The sequence below is a fragment of the Struthio camelus genome, chromosome 3, assembly GCF_040807025.1.
Source record: "Struthio camelus isolate bStrCam1 chromosome 3, bStrCam1.hap1, whole genome shotgun sequence".
Taxonomy (NCBI): Eukaryota; Metazoa; Chordata; class Aves; order Struthioniformes; family Struthionidae; genus Struthio; species Struthio camelus.
Window position 1 is genome coordinate 84,379,124 of NC_090944.1, and position 13,207 is coordinate 84,392,330.

At 37.4% G+C, this 13,207-nt stretch overlaps 1 protein-coding gene across 8 annotated transcripts in view; it reads right to left on the reverse strand.

Annotated features, from left to right (window-relative positions):
• The window catches only part of UTRN (utrophin), a 402,533-nt gene that overhangs the window by 94,786 nt on the left and 294,540 nt on the right, over positions 1-13,207 (reverse strand). For all 8 annotated transcript variants that reach the window (XM_068938835.1, XM_068938836.1, XM_068938837.1 and 5 more), the window contains 2 exons: positions 10,244-10,373; positions 294-562 (listed from right to left, as the gene is read on the reverse strand). In XM_068938835.1, the coding sequence (XP_068794936.1) occupies positions 294-562; positions 10,244-10,373 (399 nt within the window). The remainder of the gene's footprint in view (positions 1-293; positions 563-10,243; positions 10,374-13,207) is intronic.

Here is a 13,207-nt window from a genome sequence, read left to right on the forward strand (position 1 = left end):
CTGTAGCTGGCTAATCACACGTCCTTATGCAATCTCAGCTGACATGTGAATGCAACATAGCACTGAACTTTCTTTGAGACCAGAAATTGCACAGTGATAATAGGGTTAAGAGTGAATTGACCTCAACTCTAGTCTTTAAAGACCATTGTCACAGTGATCTTGTCCATAAACTAGGCACTGTACATGAGAATTTAAGTATATGGTATTTGAATATTTCACAAGATTAGGTGCAATAGAACGGAGAAGTCTGACTTTCACATAGACTAAATATTCCCCAGAAGTTCCACACTTACTGCAGTTTTCTCAATGTGATCCTGTAATGAATCTATGAGCAAGTCTCCCACAGGTTTCCAGCCATTCCTCACGTTTTCAGCCTCCTTCAAGTCAGCATCAAGGTCATCCATGGCACACTGCAAGTCTTTCAGTTTTTCTAATGCTTTGTCCACTTGCTTCTGCCAGATGTTGGCACTGGCGTTTAGGTTCTCCCATTTCTCTTTTACCTCTGAGGACTGCTTACGCATAGCTTTGGCAATCCTCAGGGCTTTCTCCTCAGGTGTCAACTCTGCAGAGGACAAAAAGAGTTTTGCTGTTAATTTTTTCTCTCATTCATGTCTAGTGAAACAGATTTATGTTGCCTGGGGTGTACGTTCAAAAAAGTCCATATCTGATGAGTCCAGAGTCAATTGTTAATTTATTTCAAAGGGAACAGGGTAGCAGAAAGTCCACATTGTCATAAATAAAGTAAGCCTTAATTATTCTTAATGATAAAATACGTTTAGGTCAGCAGATAGAAAAAATATTCCCCATTTCCACGTATTATGATATGCACCAAACAAATGCAGCTTACTGTGGTGTTTGTTACTTTAGGAAGGATAGGGGGAATGAAATAAAAAAATCATTCTTCTCTACTGGAAACTGCAGTAACAGTCTGGGGCCATTTCATGTAGAGAGAACAAAAATAGTGCTTTTTTCCTGGATCAGTTACCACCACCAGTTTTCTGGATCAGTTATCACTATCTCCAGAATGTCTCCTCTTCCACTTGCTAGCAAAACACAAGTGTGGCACTCTGGGTACCACATGGGGAGTAGTTCTGCAACTCCACATCCATTCTTGTGTTAGCTGACGTTTTAAAAGGCTTTTTAAACAGGTATTCCTAATCCAACGTTGTTTTATGAACCTGCTGCCTTAGAAAGCACTGAGCTTACAATGCACTATTTCTCACTAATTTCAAGCTTAGGTGCTTAAATGCCCCTGGGACAACTCAGCAGCTATACCTGGAAAATCCCATTCACATCAGCAAAGACCAGCTGCCACTGAGTAAACAAAGCCAAAGTAGGCATGCACACAACCTCGAGACATAGCCACAGGTGAGGATACTGATTATTTCAGTAATCCCTATTCCCCAGTGAGCCTGGAAGACATTGGACAGCACTCCACATTACAGACCCGCTTCAGCCCTCTCTGACAACGAGCACTGAGTAAGCCAGTAGCTTCTCTCTTCTCCACAACAGATGGTTTTGGGACACCAGTTCCACCAGTCAGGCAATCCATCAGTAACATGACACGCTGCCACTGCCTTTCCTAGGTCTTTAATTTGAGACTGAGCAAGACCCAGTCAGTCAGAAAGAAAAAAGAAAACCCTAGAAGATCCCCAGAAGGCCCTGCTGACTGATACTCAGGGTGGCCTAGACGAAAAAAGTCAGAGAGCCTCCTTCATTAGGGAAGGGTCACTTCAGTAGTGACAAACAAACCAAACCTGTCCCAGAGGATTCCCCTTCTACATAACAACCTTGCAGTTTCTGCAGGCAGAGAAAAAAAGTAGTGAAAACATGACAGAGTGGAGAAACCGGAGAATAAAGGAGGGGGAGAGATATGGCATATACCAGAACTATGCCAAGTAGCCTTCTATTCATTCTTAAATGAAGTTAGCAGCACTTTAGAAATGGTTTATCACAGTATTTTCTGTGGTTAAAATTCAAATGTTGTCTATGAATAAATTATGTACGTAATACAAAAATGAAAGCACCACTTTTGTTAGAAGTCAAATGAGTCATACAACCTTCTATATACTGATTTGTAGTCTTTAAAGCTATCATTATAACTGACACAGCTTCGACTAGCTCACCTGTCGAGGGAAAAAACCCACAAACAAACAGGGGAAAATAGAAACTTTGTGCTTTTGGAAGGATAAGAGAACGTCAAAGTAAAAAATATACTGTTGTGATTATAAAAATTGTATTACTATTCCTCTGATGATGAAACTATTGTTCCATGGTTCCCAATACCAGAAAATGCACGCAAATAGTTAATACAAAATAAATCTTTAGAAATACATTTATAATTTTTAGTTGAGGAAGGCAGGGGCTCTTCTAAATGCAGAAGTAACATGAATTTATTTGGATAAAAACAGAATTTCTGTCAACTAATTCCACGTTTAATTTTTCTCAGCTTTTTCAAATCTTGTTAGCCGTCACTGTATTGATACATGCTAGATGACAAATATTAGCAGAGTATTCAGTAACAGAATCTGGAAGCAGTCTGAAGGAAGGAAAAAATCCCCAAGTCATGCATTTTTTTATATTTTAGTTGGAGGTGTGTTGTGAGAAGACGCTACTTAATGACCAAGTGTTGCCTGAAAGCACAAAGCAACTTGTTAGGAAGTGAGTTAGTTAAAAGAAAAAGTTCTGCCTACAGTAACCAGATGAGAATGGGAGGCAAGGACCATCAACAAGAGTGAACACTACTGACAACATACAGACAAATACCTAGGCTGTAGGTCGCAGAGAACGCTTTGAGTTCTAGAATTGGAAAAGCTCTTTAAAAAAGAACTCTCGTGCACTGTGCTCACTGAAGGTAGCCGAGCTCAGCGACACTGCAATGCCAAAATGATGTTTCAGAAGAGGAATTTGGGAGAAACAGCTGTGACAGAAAGCTGTGATGCTTAACTGGATGCAGAGGGATATAAATTATGTATGTAGTTCTAGAGTTCAGAGATATGAAAATAAACCACAATATGTGACATTGACAGACCAGAGTAAAGACTAAGACCAAAGATAGGCTATGACAAATCGTGCCATGTCTCTTGAATTCTAGTAATTCACAATACGATAAACTATACCACAGGACAACACAGCTCTGGGATAATCTTTACCCCAAGCTTTGCAAAATTTTGCATATTTTGGAAAAATGAAGATAAAGAAAGCTTAAATTCTAAAGAAACAAAAAGCTCTTACAGACAAAAACTATTGTTTTAGACAAAGAACAACAGCTACAAATTTTCTTAGAGATATCAAAGAAGTTATCACTAGAATTACTTTTGGAATTATTCACAGTCAAGAATAATAATATGCCATTTATAAATTAATGATAATCAGCTACAGTCCAGTGACAAAGGGACTGCAAATACTTTAGAAGCTCAAATGTAGTGTGCAGGCAAGCTTTACCCAGTGGCAGTTTTCAGTATAGTAGGATGGACAATCAGGCTACAGGAGTAAAAACTGCAGGACCCTAAATGAGGTCTAAGCCTGAAACTGGAAAGCTTTACACAAGGAAAAGGAATACTGAGCTCTGTATAAAGGGAACAGAAAGCTGCAGAGCCAGTGGAAGAAGTCTCTTCTACTGGCATCTTGAAACTGTGAGAGTAAGGGGCATCAGACCCAGAAACTGGACACTGTTGTTTGTGTAAGTAAAAGTTACAGGATGCAAAGCTGCAATCTAGCAATTTTATCCAATGTCAGGTACTTGCATCATCCTTTACCTGCTATCAGACCCCAAAACTATCAGTTTTGTATAAAAGAGTAGCAAGTTAGAAGGGTTTAATAGTTCTAAACCGGAAGATTAGCAGGTCATTTGAGATGAACAGTCCCTTGACAAGGAGCATCTAAAATCTTTAGTAAGAGCTGAACATCTTCCTGCAAAACTTTGTTTTCTATAACGGTACTGACACCTGAGACTCCATGGGTGCTTCTCTCTCCATTAATAAGATAGAAGTAATAAAAACAAACAAACAAGTGGTTGCAGCAGTAAGCAGGGACAGACAAGGGGAAGGATGAGCTGATTTCATTTGGCCAGCTAAAAGAACGCAGCTCTTGACAGGCTATTTACATCTTTTGGAAGGGAAGACTGAGGTCAACTAGGGCGATATAAGAATCCCAACAGAACAGAGAAGAAAACACACACGTTCTTTTGAATTTGTGGAAAAATATTTGAAGACGGTTTGTCAAATCAGTGTCATTGTGCAAGGACATCTGCTGCAAATTTTATTTGAAAAATATTAATTCATTGCAAGATTGCTTTATTTTACAAAAGCCTTGAGAATGCTTGTAAGCTTGCCTTAAAAAGGTATTTACTGTGGAACTAAAGCCTGACAGATGCTTTCACAAGCTTTAAATCATTCAGCATCTATTCACTTAACAGATAAATACATCCTGCATGATTTCATGTTTTCAGTCATGAAAGCTCAACTTATTAATGAGCAACACACTACGTTTTTCAAGCAGAGATCACATTCACCAAGATGTTGGTTCCATAGGGTAGAATTGTATACCTGACCTCATAAAAAAATGTCTTAACAGAAAGAATTTTCTCCTGTGAGTTTGGAATTCTTTTCATCAATCTGTCATTATACACACTGGCAGACAAACACAGTTCCTTTATGCTGGGAAAAAAAACACTACATACCAGTCATTGTTGCTTTTTTGTCTCTACTTAGTGCGAAGTCTTCTGACTGATCAGCCTTTTTTTTTTTAATGGCACTTATTACATTATCTCCACTTCAGCAGCTGCTCAGAAAGTAAGAAAAGAAAAGCCTATATTCACTGGACCATCTGTTTACCAAAAAGGAAAGATATTAACTGACCTTGGAGTCAGGGAGGAAAAGAACTAAAAAAGTACTGCTTTGTACAGCAACAACTTGATTTTAATAAACATCTTTTGTCAGAAAGCGATGAAAGCACTGAGAGTTTTCCTGAGTCTCTAGCAGAGACAGACTGCCACGGGAGAAAAACTTTCAAGACTGAACTTTACAGCATGTAGTTTCTTTGCACGCTTACATATATGGAGTATACTTACCCTGCAAAGTCAAGGATGAAGAAAGTTCTTCTTTAAGAATTTATTTCAGATGAATTAAGCTATTCCTGCCTCTAGCAGTTCTGATTTTAAAGTAACTTTCTTTGACTCTGATGTTCTGACCTGAGTTAGTGATCTCTTTCCCTGTTGTCATATTTAAGCTAATTTCCCTTATTTTTACTATATTCTTAATAAAGCATGCTAGAACTGGAGCTGATGTAATGCCCCCTCCTTCTCCAATTATGCCAAACATTTTCTCTTCCTTGGTTCAGTGAATCTTTCTGGCAAAAAACAATGGATGAAACGGCACTGTAATCATTATGTACAGTTTCAGAGCATTTAAGCAGGTAAAATTGTCAAATTGTCATATTGTCAAACTTGTAAGCAGAAGAACCAAAAGTACTATCATCATCACATAATGAAGTCTTCAGCATCACGCCAATGAAAGCATTCTCTGAGTGTCTAACGACCCCAACAGAAAACTTACTTACGACAAAGTATTAAAGGTATACAAAGTCTAAAGAACAAGTAACAACTGGTTATTTTGGAAATGTGGCAATTAATCAGCATCCAACCATGCAACGTTCCGGTATGTCACCTTTTTTCTTCTACTTCAAATACCTATTGCACATACAGTTAAAATAAACAAGAAGTACAGTCATTTTCATCTATTTGGGTTTTCTCTTACCAAAACAGAAAAAATGCAATCAGAAATCAGAGAAATATAATTAAGAGTGAAGGAGGGAAGTCTCTGTAGGATAAAAGGCAAATTACTTCTGGTCTGTAGAAGACAAAATTGCAAAAGCAGAGAAAATGAATACCCACAGCTGTTATCTTCATGTGGGTATTTCTGGAAAGAGTCTGGAATATGGTCTTCAGATACAGAGAAATCAGAACAATACTAGCAAACATACATATCCCTTAAATAATGGTCAGTGAGGTTTCCCACTGGGTACTGGTGGGAAGGATGCAAAAGGATGGCTGAAACAAAGAGAAAATATCTCCTAGTTAAAAGAGATAATCAAGTCTTCCCATAGCATCTACCTCCAGAAAGTTAAAAAAAGAGTACAGTAAACCTAAGAACAGTATATTTTTTCAGTATAACCAGTGTAATTCATCAGTATAATCAAAATACATGCTTTCACCAAAAATTAGCTGCCATTTTGTTATAAATGGTATGATTCAAAGCAAGATCATATATTTTTGCACAGAAGTCTGACGCTAGTGTTGCTCCAGGACCATAAAGCAGGTATAAACTCAGTTTCAGTCTGGGCCTGCCAGAACACAAGAGAAAAAAAAAAATACTGAGGATAACAGTAGTGTTATAGAATCACCAAACTATTATGTCTTCTTCCATTAGTACTCTCCCTTCAACAGGAATTGAAGACAGGCATATCATCGCCATTGTATTCTAGTTATTCTGGGCAACCAAGGAAGCAATTCTATGTTCCTCTTCAAAGCACTGCAGCTGCAGATTGTAAGAGGTCTTTTATTCTTCCAAAGACCACTAAAGATTTTTTTTGGCACAGCACATACGGCAGGTAGACTGAAACAAGACTGAAGGAAATAGATACACACTCCTAAATGCATTTCAAACAAAAACAAAACAATCTATTTTACTGCAAAACAAAGCAAAAATAGAAAATAAAAAGAAAAGCTACAGCAAAATAATAGATAGTGCTCCTTGGCTTGATGATGTCCTTTAACAGCACTGGATTTTAAGGAAACACCCATATTCTGAACTTTTTTGAATTGCTCACCAACCTTCTAAGCAAGTTCCCTCAGCATGTCTTCTCCTCTGTATACTTTACATTGTTTAATACTCTGCAGTTTCCAATTTGCTATATTGAAGCTCATTTACAACATCATTTAGCTATGTTTGCTTTAAAAGGAATTTTCTTTCAAACAAGGTCCTAACCTTTGACATCCGTTAGTGAGCTGCGTTATTAGTAGCATAACTGAGAGACCTCTTACAGACAAGGCTTTGATGGTTTCTGGAGTCTTTGAAACAAGACAACAGTTACAAGCTTAAGAACGTGGCTTCCACCTGGGAAGCATCTGGTATTTCAAATAAAACACGGCCATAACATAGCATATGGGTCAAGAATGAATACTGCTCTGGTTACATCCTCAGGTCCTCTGAAAGGATTAAGAAAGACAGTAACAAAATTAACCACCGAGGCCTCAGGCTTAGTGTGTTTCCAAGGCTCAGCTGTTCAAAATTCAGCCTTAACACTTCTTTAAGTTTGCACTCCATGCCACTCAAATGGTAAAAATGTTCTTAAACTTTATTGATATGACTTCAAGCAGGCAACCACATAGACACCACAAAAAGAATTTTAGGGCTCTACTGAAGAAAGGGATTTCTATAGATGAAACTTAAATGGTGACTAATAGATCTAGATGAAAGAGAAAGGGATATTTAGTCAGTTTAGGCTTATGTCATGGATAGCTGCATCTTTCTCCAGTCTTCGCTTTCTGAGAGTTTCTTAAAAATAAATAAATAAATAAATAGAAACCCCACCACTCTTAAGAGTCACAAGCGAATGAGCTCTGAAACTGTAACACAGGCAGAGATGTTCAACAAAACGTAAGCGATTTAGGAGGGCAACTCCACTGACTTTCAGTGTCCTGTATGCTGTTCATTCTCTTAAGCACTTCCTCTTATCTTCATGCTCAGAGACTTCACACTCAGTCCAGGTGGGCAGCAGAAAATAAAGAATTATTCCAGCACTGTGCAACAGCTATGTGGACTCACACGGGTGGTTGGGAATGGAAATACAGCCTGATATATATATTAGAAAAAGATAAATTGCCTATTTCTGTAAGTTCTTCCTTGCTAAGACGAAAAAATGTGCCAGAGAAAGTATCTGAATGTGTTCACTGAGGAAAATAAGAGGTTCCACCTTTATCTATGCCTGATACAGGAGACTAGGTTGTGTTCCTGCTAGTTTAAATGAAGTACATGTATGCAATTCACTGATACATATTAATACATTTCTCTTGTGACACAAATGTGATTTATGAGTTTTTCTGTAGTTATAAAGAAAAGGAGATAACAGATGGTAAATAATTAATTTTAAATGACGCATTTATCACCTTCACAACCACCTTCACAACCAAATAACAGCCTTCAAGGCTAGGAATCTGATTGCCTTAACAAGACTAGAAGTTACTAAAGCAAATTAATAATACTGGAGACTCCTGGAAATATTCACTACTTTAGCGGGAATCAATGTAGTGGCCTAATCTGCTGAGATGTTAATTTATATTATCTTCTAAAAAAATTAGCTCCACTCCCTCACTACATCAATAGAATTTTAAGGACAGAATTTCATTAAAGCTGTATCATTGATCTGTTGAACCCCAGGGAGTGAAAATATTATATCTGGTTTCTTTTGTGTTTCCCATGGCCTCTAAATTCACTAACGGTTCAGGGATCTGAGAAGCCAACTGTAGCTGTGCCATAGATCTAAAGATGTGCAAGCAGCTAATTATAATTCTCTCTGTTTTCTACTATACCACAGACAAGTCACAACAAAGCTAAAAACGTGAACATTTCCCATTTCCTTATCCTGTTCATCTATAAAATTCAGTTGGTCTGATGGTTTATCAGTCAGCTCCATTTAGTTTCTGAAGTTCAAAGGCAAGAAAATGGTAAAGCATGTTTTTTATGATGAGGCTCCCTGAGGAAATACAGGGTGGTGGGGGAGGAGGGAAGGGGATCAGAAGCGAAAACAGATGAGGGATAAAATTAACTCCAAAGGAAGTTTCTTGGCCAAGGGACTGTTTGTGAATGTTCCAGTTACTATATGGTACAGCAGAAGGCCAACAGAGGAAAGAACATGAAACCAGGGCTATTTCATGACCTGACTTAACTTATGTGCTAACTTCAGTTACGTCACAAGAATGCTACAGGCAGTAACAGGATATAATGAGGCATCCTATAACAAATATTATACTCCGTCCTCTTGGGAAGTAACAAAGTGTCTCTATGCAAAAGTCCTTAAAATAGGTCTTGTATGACCAAGTTCAAAACTGATTCTCATCAATTTTCTCCTAAATCTCTCTCACCGCTTGCCCTGTAGCAACAACGTAATTTCCGAGCATGAAAAAAATCTCAGAAAAAAATGGACAAGGGCAAAGACAGAGGAAAGAGATTCAGAATCAGCAAGTAAGTGTGCATCAGTCAAGGACTGAACATAGAGAATTCTCCATGGCCAATCTCCTTGGAATAAGGAGTAAATTAAGATATTGTTGAGTACTTATGCCTAGACAGAATTACTTTTTACATAACAGGTCAAGTGCAAATTAGGTGAAATCAGACAACTGATACAAAGACTAAACTACAGTATGATTCAGTTTGATTTGTAGTGTGTGTTTTATAAAGGAGCAGAGAAAGCTTCAAAGATGATGTCTGAAAAGATATGATAGGATCTATTTTTAAATATTATGAATAGCTATGGCATGTTCTAGCAAGGCAATGCTTTCTTCAGTTAAGTAATGATGGTGCACTTCAGAGGGACGTGAAGAGGTCACTCAGATCATCTTAATTTATTACAATATACATGAGACTGAATTGATGCTGATCCCTGATATAGCGAAATATCTCAACATTATGCTAATATCATCTCCAGGATAGGTGTCTTTCATTCCTCAGCAATAATTCAGCTGAAGTTTGAATCTTTAAGAGTCTTTAATGATTGCTTTCCTAAAGCTGATTCCATTTACTTCTAACAACATGCAACACAAAATACATTCTATTTTGATTTGTGGGGTAAAATTTTGCAATAGGAACATATACAAATTTTAATAATACATTTGAATGTGCGTCCTTGAACTACCATTCTGGCTGTACTTAAGTCGTGTATGTTTGATTCTGTAACAAAAAAATGAAAGAAAAAATAACAGAACTGATTACACCAGTGTTATGAATCAATAACTGAAGAAGGAAATACAGGAGATTTTCCTTCTTGCTACATTAAAAACTTGGGTATATCTAAAGCAAGGGTAACCATATTTGAGACAAAACCTTGAAATAAAAGCAATCAGTACAAGGTGTGGAAAATCCTAAAGCCTAAACAAGCAAGTGGGACACAAAACACGTACAAGGGACATGTAAGTACTTTTTCTTTCCTTTTGACCATTTCAGAGAGGAAGAAAATATTTTCTGACCTGTTTTTGAATGCAAGCTCCTTCTTGGTTCCTCAGGACCCTCAATGGGTTGGTCAGCAAGGAAAACTCGTGCCTGGTCCACAGCATTAAGAATAGTTTGCTCCTTATCTTTCAGTTCACGCCTCAGTGCCTTTTGCAAAAGGAAAAAAGAATGCCATTTGTAACCCAATATTGTTAACAACAGACATCGTAACATTTTCTTCATTTTCACCTCTCTGACCAGACCTGTCTACTGAGTGAGTAATAGCCAATGCTTAATTCAGACTGCAACATAAAATTTACATTTTACAAAACAGAAATGGCAAAAATGAATAAAGGGTAGAGATTTTTCTAAAATTAACTTGAGGAAGTGAATACAAGAAAGATGACGATGATAGGTTTTTAAAACATTCACCTCAAGGAAAGTATTATACTGACCTTACAGAAAAAAAACTTTACAAGTTTCATTATTAGTCGGATTGCTGATATAGATTGCTACAACAGATTTTTTTTCTTTTTTGGTAGCTGGGGTAACAGAAAATTGATCCACTGAGATTTCAAAAAGTAATTTCATAACTGCTAATGAGAATTGCAAAAGCACTTTACATTCCTTAGAAAATGCTGCCTCTTATTCTGTTTCTTTTCTAATAATATTTTTATTATTTGAACATATGTAGTCAGAACTGGGATGCTGAGAACACATTAGGAAAAGATATTCTTCAAATCAGCATAAAATATTTTGAGCCTTGCACACAGAAGCAATTTCAATTTTTCTTAAAGATATTTTTCATGCTAATAAAAATGTATTTCAGGATATTTTGTTCTTCAGTGCTTACGATTTTTTTTTTAAAGAATTAAGTGTAATCATCCTATTAAAAACAAACAAAAAAAAATTCGTGAGTAGTCAGCTGTAATAATGCTTTCTACAAAGCATTTTGTTCCATACAATTTTTTAAAAGTATAAATCAATCCCAGATAGAAGGAAGCTGCTCTGCCTGAGTTATTTGTATTACTTTCTACTAGTTCAAATACAAAAGAAGATATTGGAATATTATTAAAATGATGTGCTTAAATTTTTTCCATACACTTTTTATCTCTAATATAAAAAGTAAGGATCATTTAGTGACAAAAATGCAGTCAGTCCCTATTCCAGCTCAACAAAAACAGTTAGTCAATGGAGTTCACAACTGTATAACAAGATGAATGCTTTCCACCAGAGAAAATAGTTCCTAGAGGAAAATAAGAACTGAGAGTAGAAAAGGCTTCCCAGGCACTGGGTTGGAATCCCCAGATTCCAGCCTATGGTGTAAAAGTGTTACAGCCACAATCCTGTCAAGGCTCCTGGAGCCGTTAGCCAGCACTAACTGGAAGGAGGAGGAGAAGTTCTGGATGGCTGAAGTTATTCATGCTCTGCTGTCTACAAAACACGTTGAACTAGCACTTCCTCTAGAAGTTAAATTCTTGTTTTCCTCCCAACTCCTTGCTCAAGATTTTCTCAGGCAACTGCACATTTCTTTGTGCAAAAGGAAAAAGATTCTTCTGAACAGAGGCTCCTCAGAGGCATTTTTCAGAATTGTTAAGGTGACAACAGAGCATCACCACGAACTTTTTCATTGAAGAGGAAGTTTTTAGAGCACGGAAAGCTCCATGTGGATCCAACAGAACTTGCAAGGGGATTTTCGCTACAAGATTTTTCCATTACAAACAGTTCCATACTTTGAAGTTGTTTCAAAGCACTGACAATTAAAGTCAGATAATCCTTCCCTGATTTCCTGCCCAGGTTATCTTCTAATTTCTCACCCAAACATAGGAAGACTACGCATTTCAGCTGGAGTGAAACACAACGAAATGCTACCGCACTCCTTTCACTGTTTTTCCATTCCTTTCTCGCATCACTAGCACTGCCTCAGTGATGGGCATGTTCAGGCCGAAGAAGAGACAGTTTGGGGGGGGAATCAACAGTTGCCTTCTGGTTCCTATAGGGAGGTTATCCATGCAGGGTTTCAAGACATTGACTGAGCAAAGCCCTGAGCAAGCCGGGCTGAGCTCCCAGCTGAGACCGGTATTGAGCAGGGGGAGGTTGGACTGCAGAAGCTCCTGATGGTCGTTCCAGCCTGAACGACCTTGTGAGCTTGCAGTTCAAAGCTATGCAGCTATACTTCTGGGTCAATGCTCTGACTAGGACTGCCTGCTCTCTGAAGCTCTGTTCTTGTGCAATAAACACAAGCTTTCAACTTCCATAATTTAGTCTAAATACTCTAAACTCCTTTTGTAATTTGAAAATCCTATATACTGCCACACACACTCTTTCAGCTTTCCCATGCTGTGCCACCAACTGTCTAGCCTGACCGTCATGCGCATTCTTTCAGCGTCCCATATGCCCTGAAAACAGTTGCCACAAAAATCTCACAGATTCCACGTTATCCTGCTGATTAGCAAGTCTCTTGCTGCCACAAACCCCCAAATTCCTGCTTCTTGACTTTGGGTGAGCAGGAAGAAAGATATTAATCTTCCCCCAACACAAACTTATTCCTTTATCCTCATCATCTCCCCAAATCCTTCCTTTCCTTCTCACTCTACTTCTGGTCCAATTAAAAAATATTGCAAAAACTAAACAATGAAAACATGTTAACCTTTATTATGTTTAGAAAATTGCATCATGTAGTCTCATCTTCAAAAACTCACCATTAACTACATTTTTTTTTATACAACAAACTCTTCAGAATAGTGTCTACATTTTTTAATAGCAATAAGCAGAATCAGCCTTACTATTCTTTGTAGGATTCAATATACACTATATTTAACAATGACCATAAAAATTATGCAATTTACAAACAAAGTCCTACTTTGTCATAAGGTGTTTTTTTTTTTTTTTGAGAAAATGAAGTATTCTAAAAGCAAATTTCCTGGAGAAATTTCAAGCAGTACAGTCAATATTTTAATTTCACATAACAAACACCAGAATAAAGCTCTTCAAAATCATCC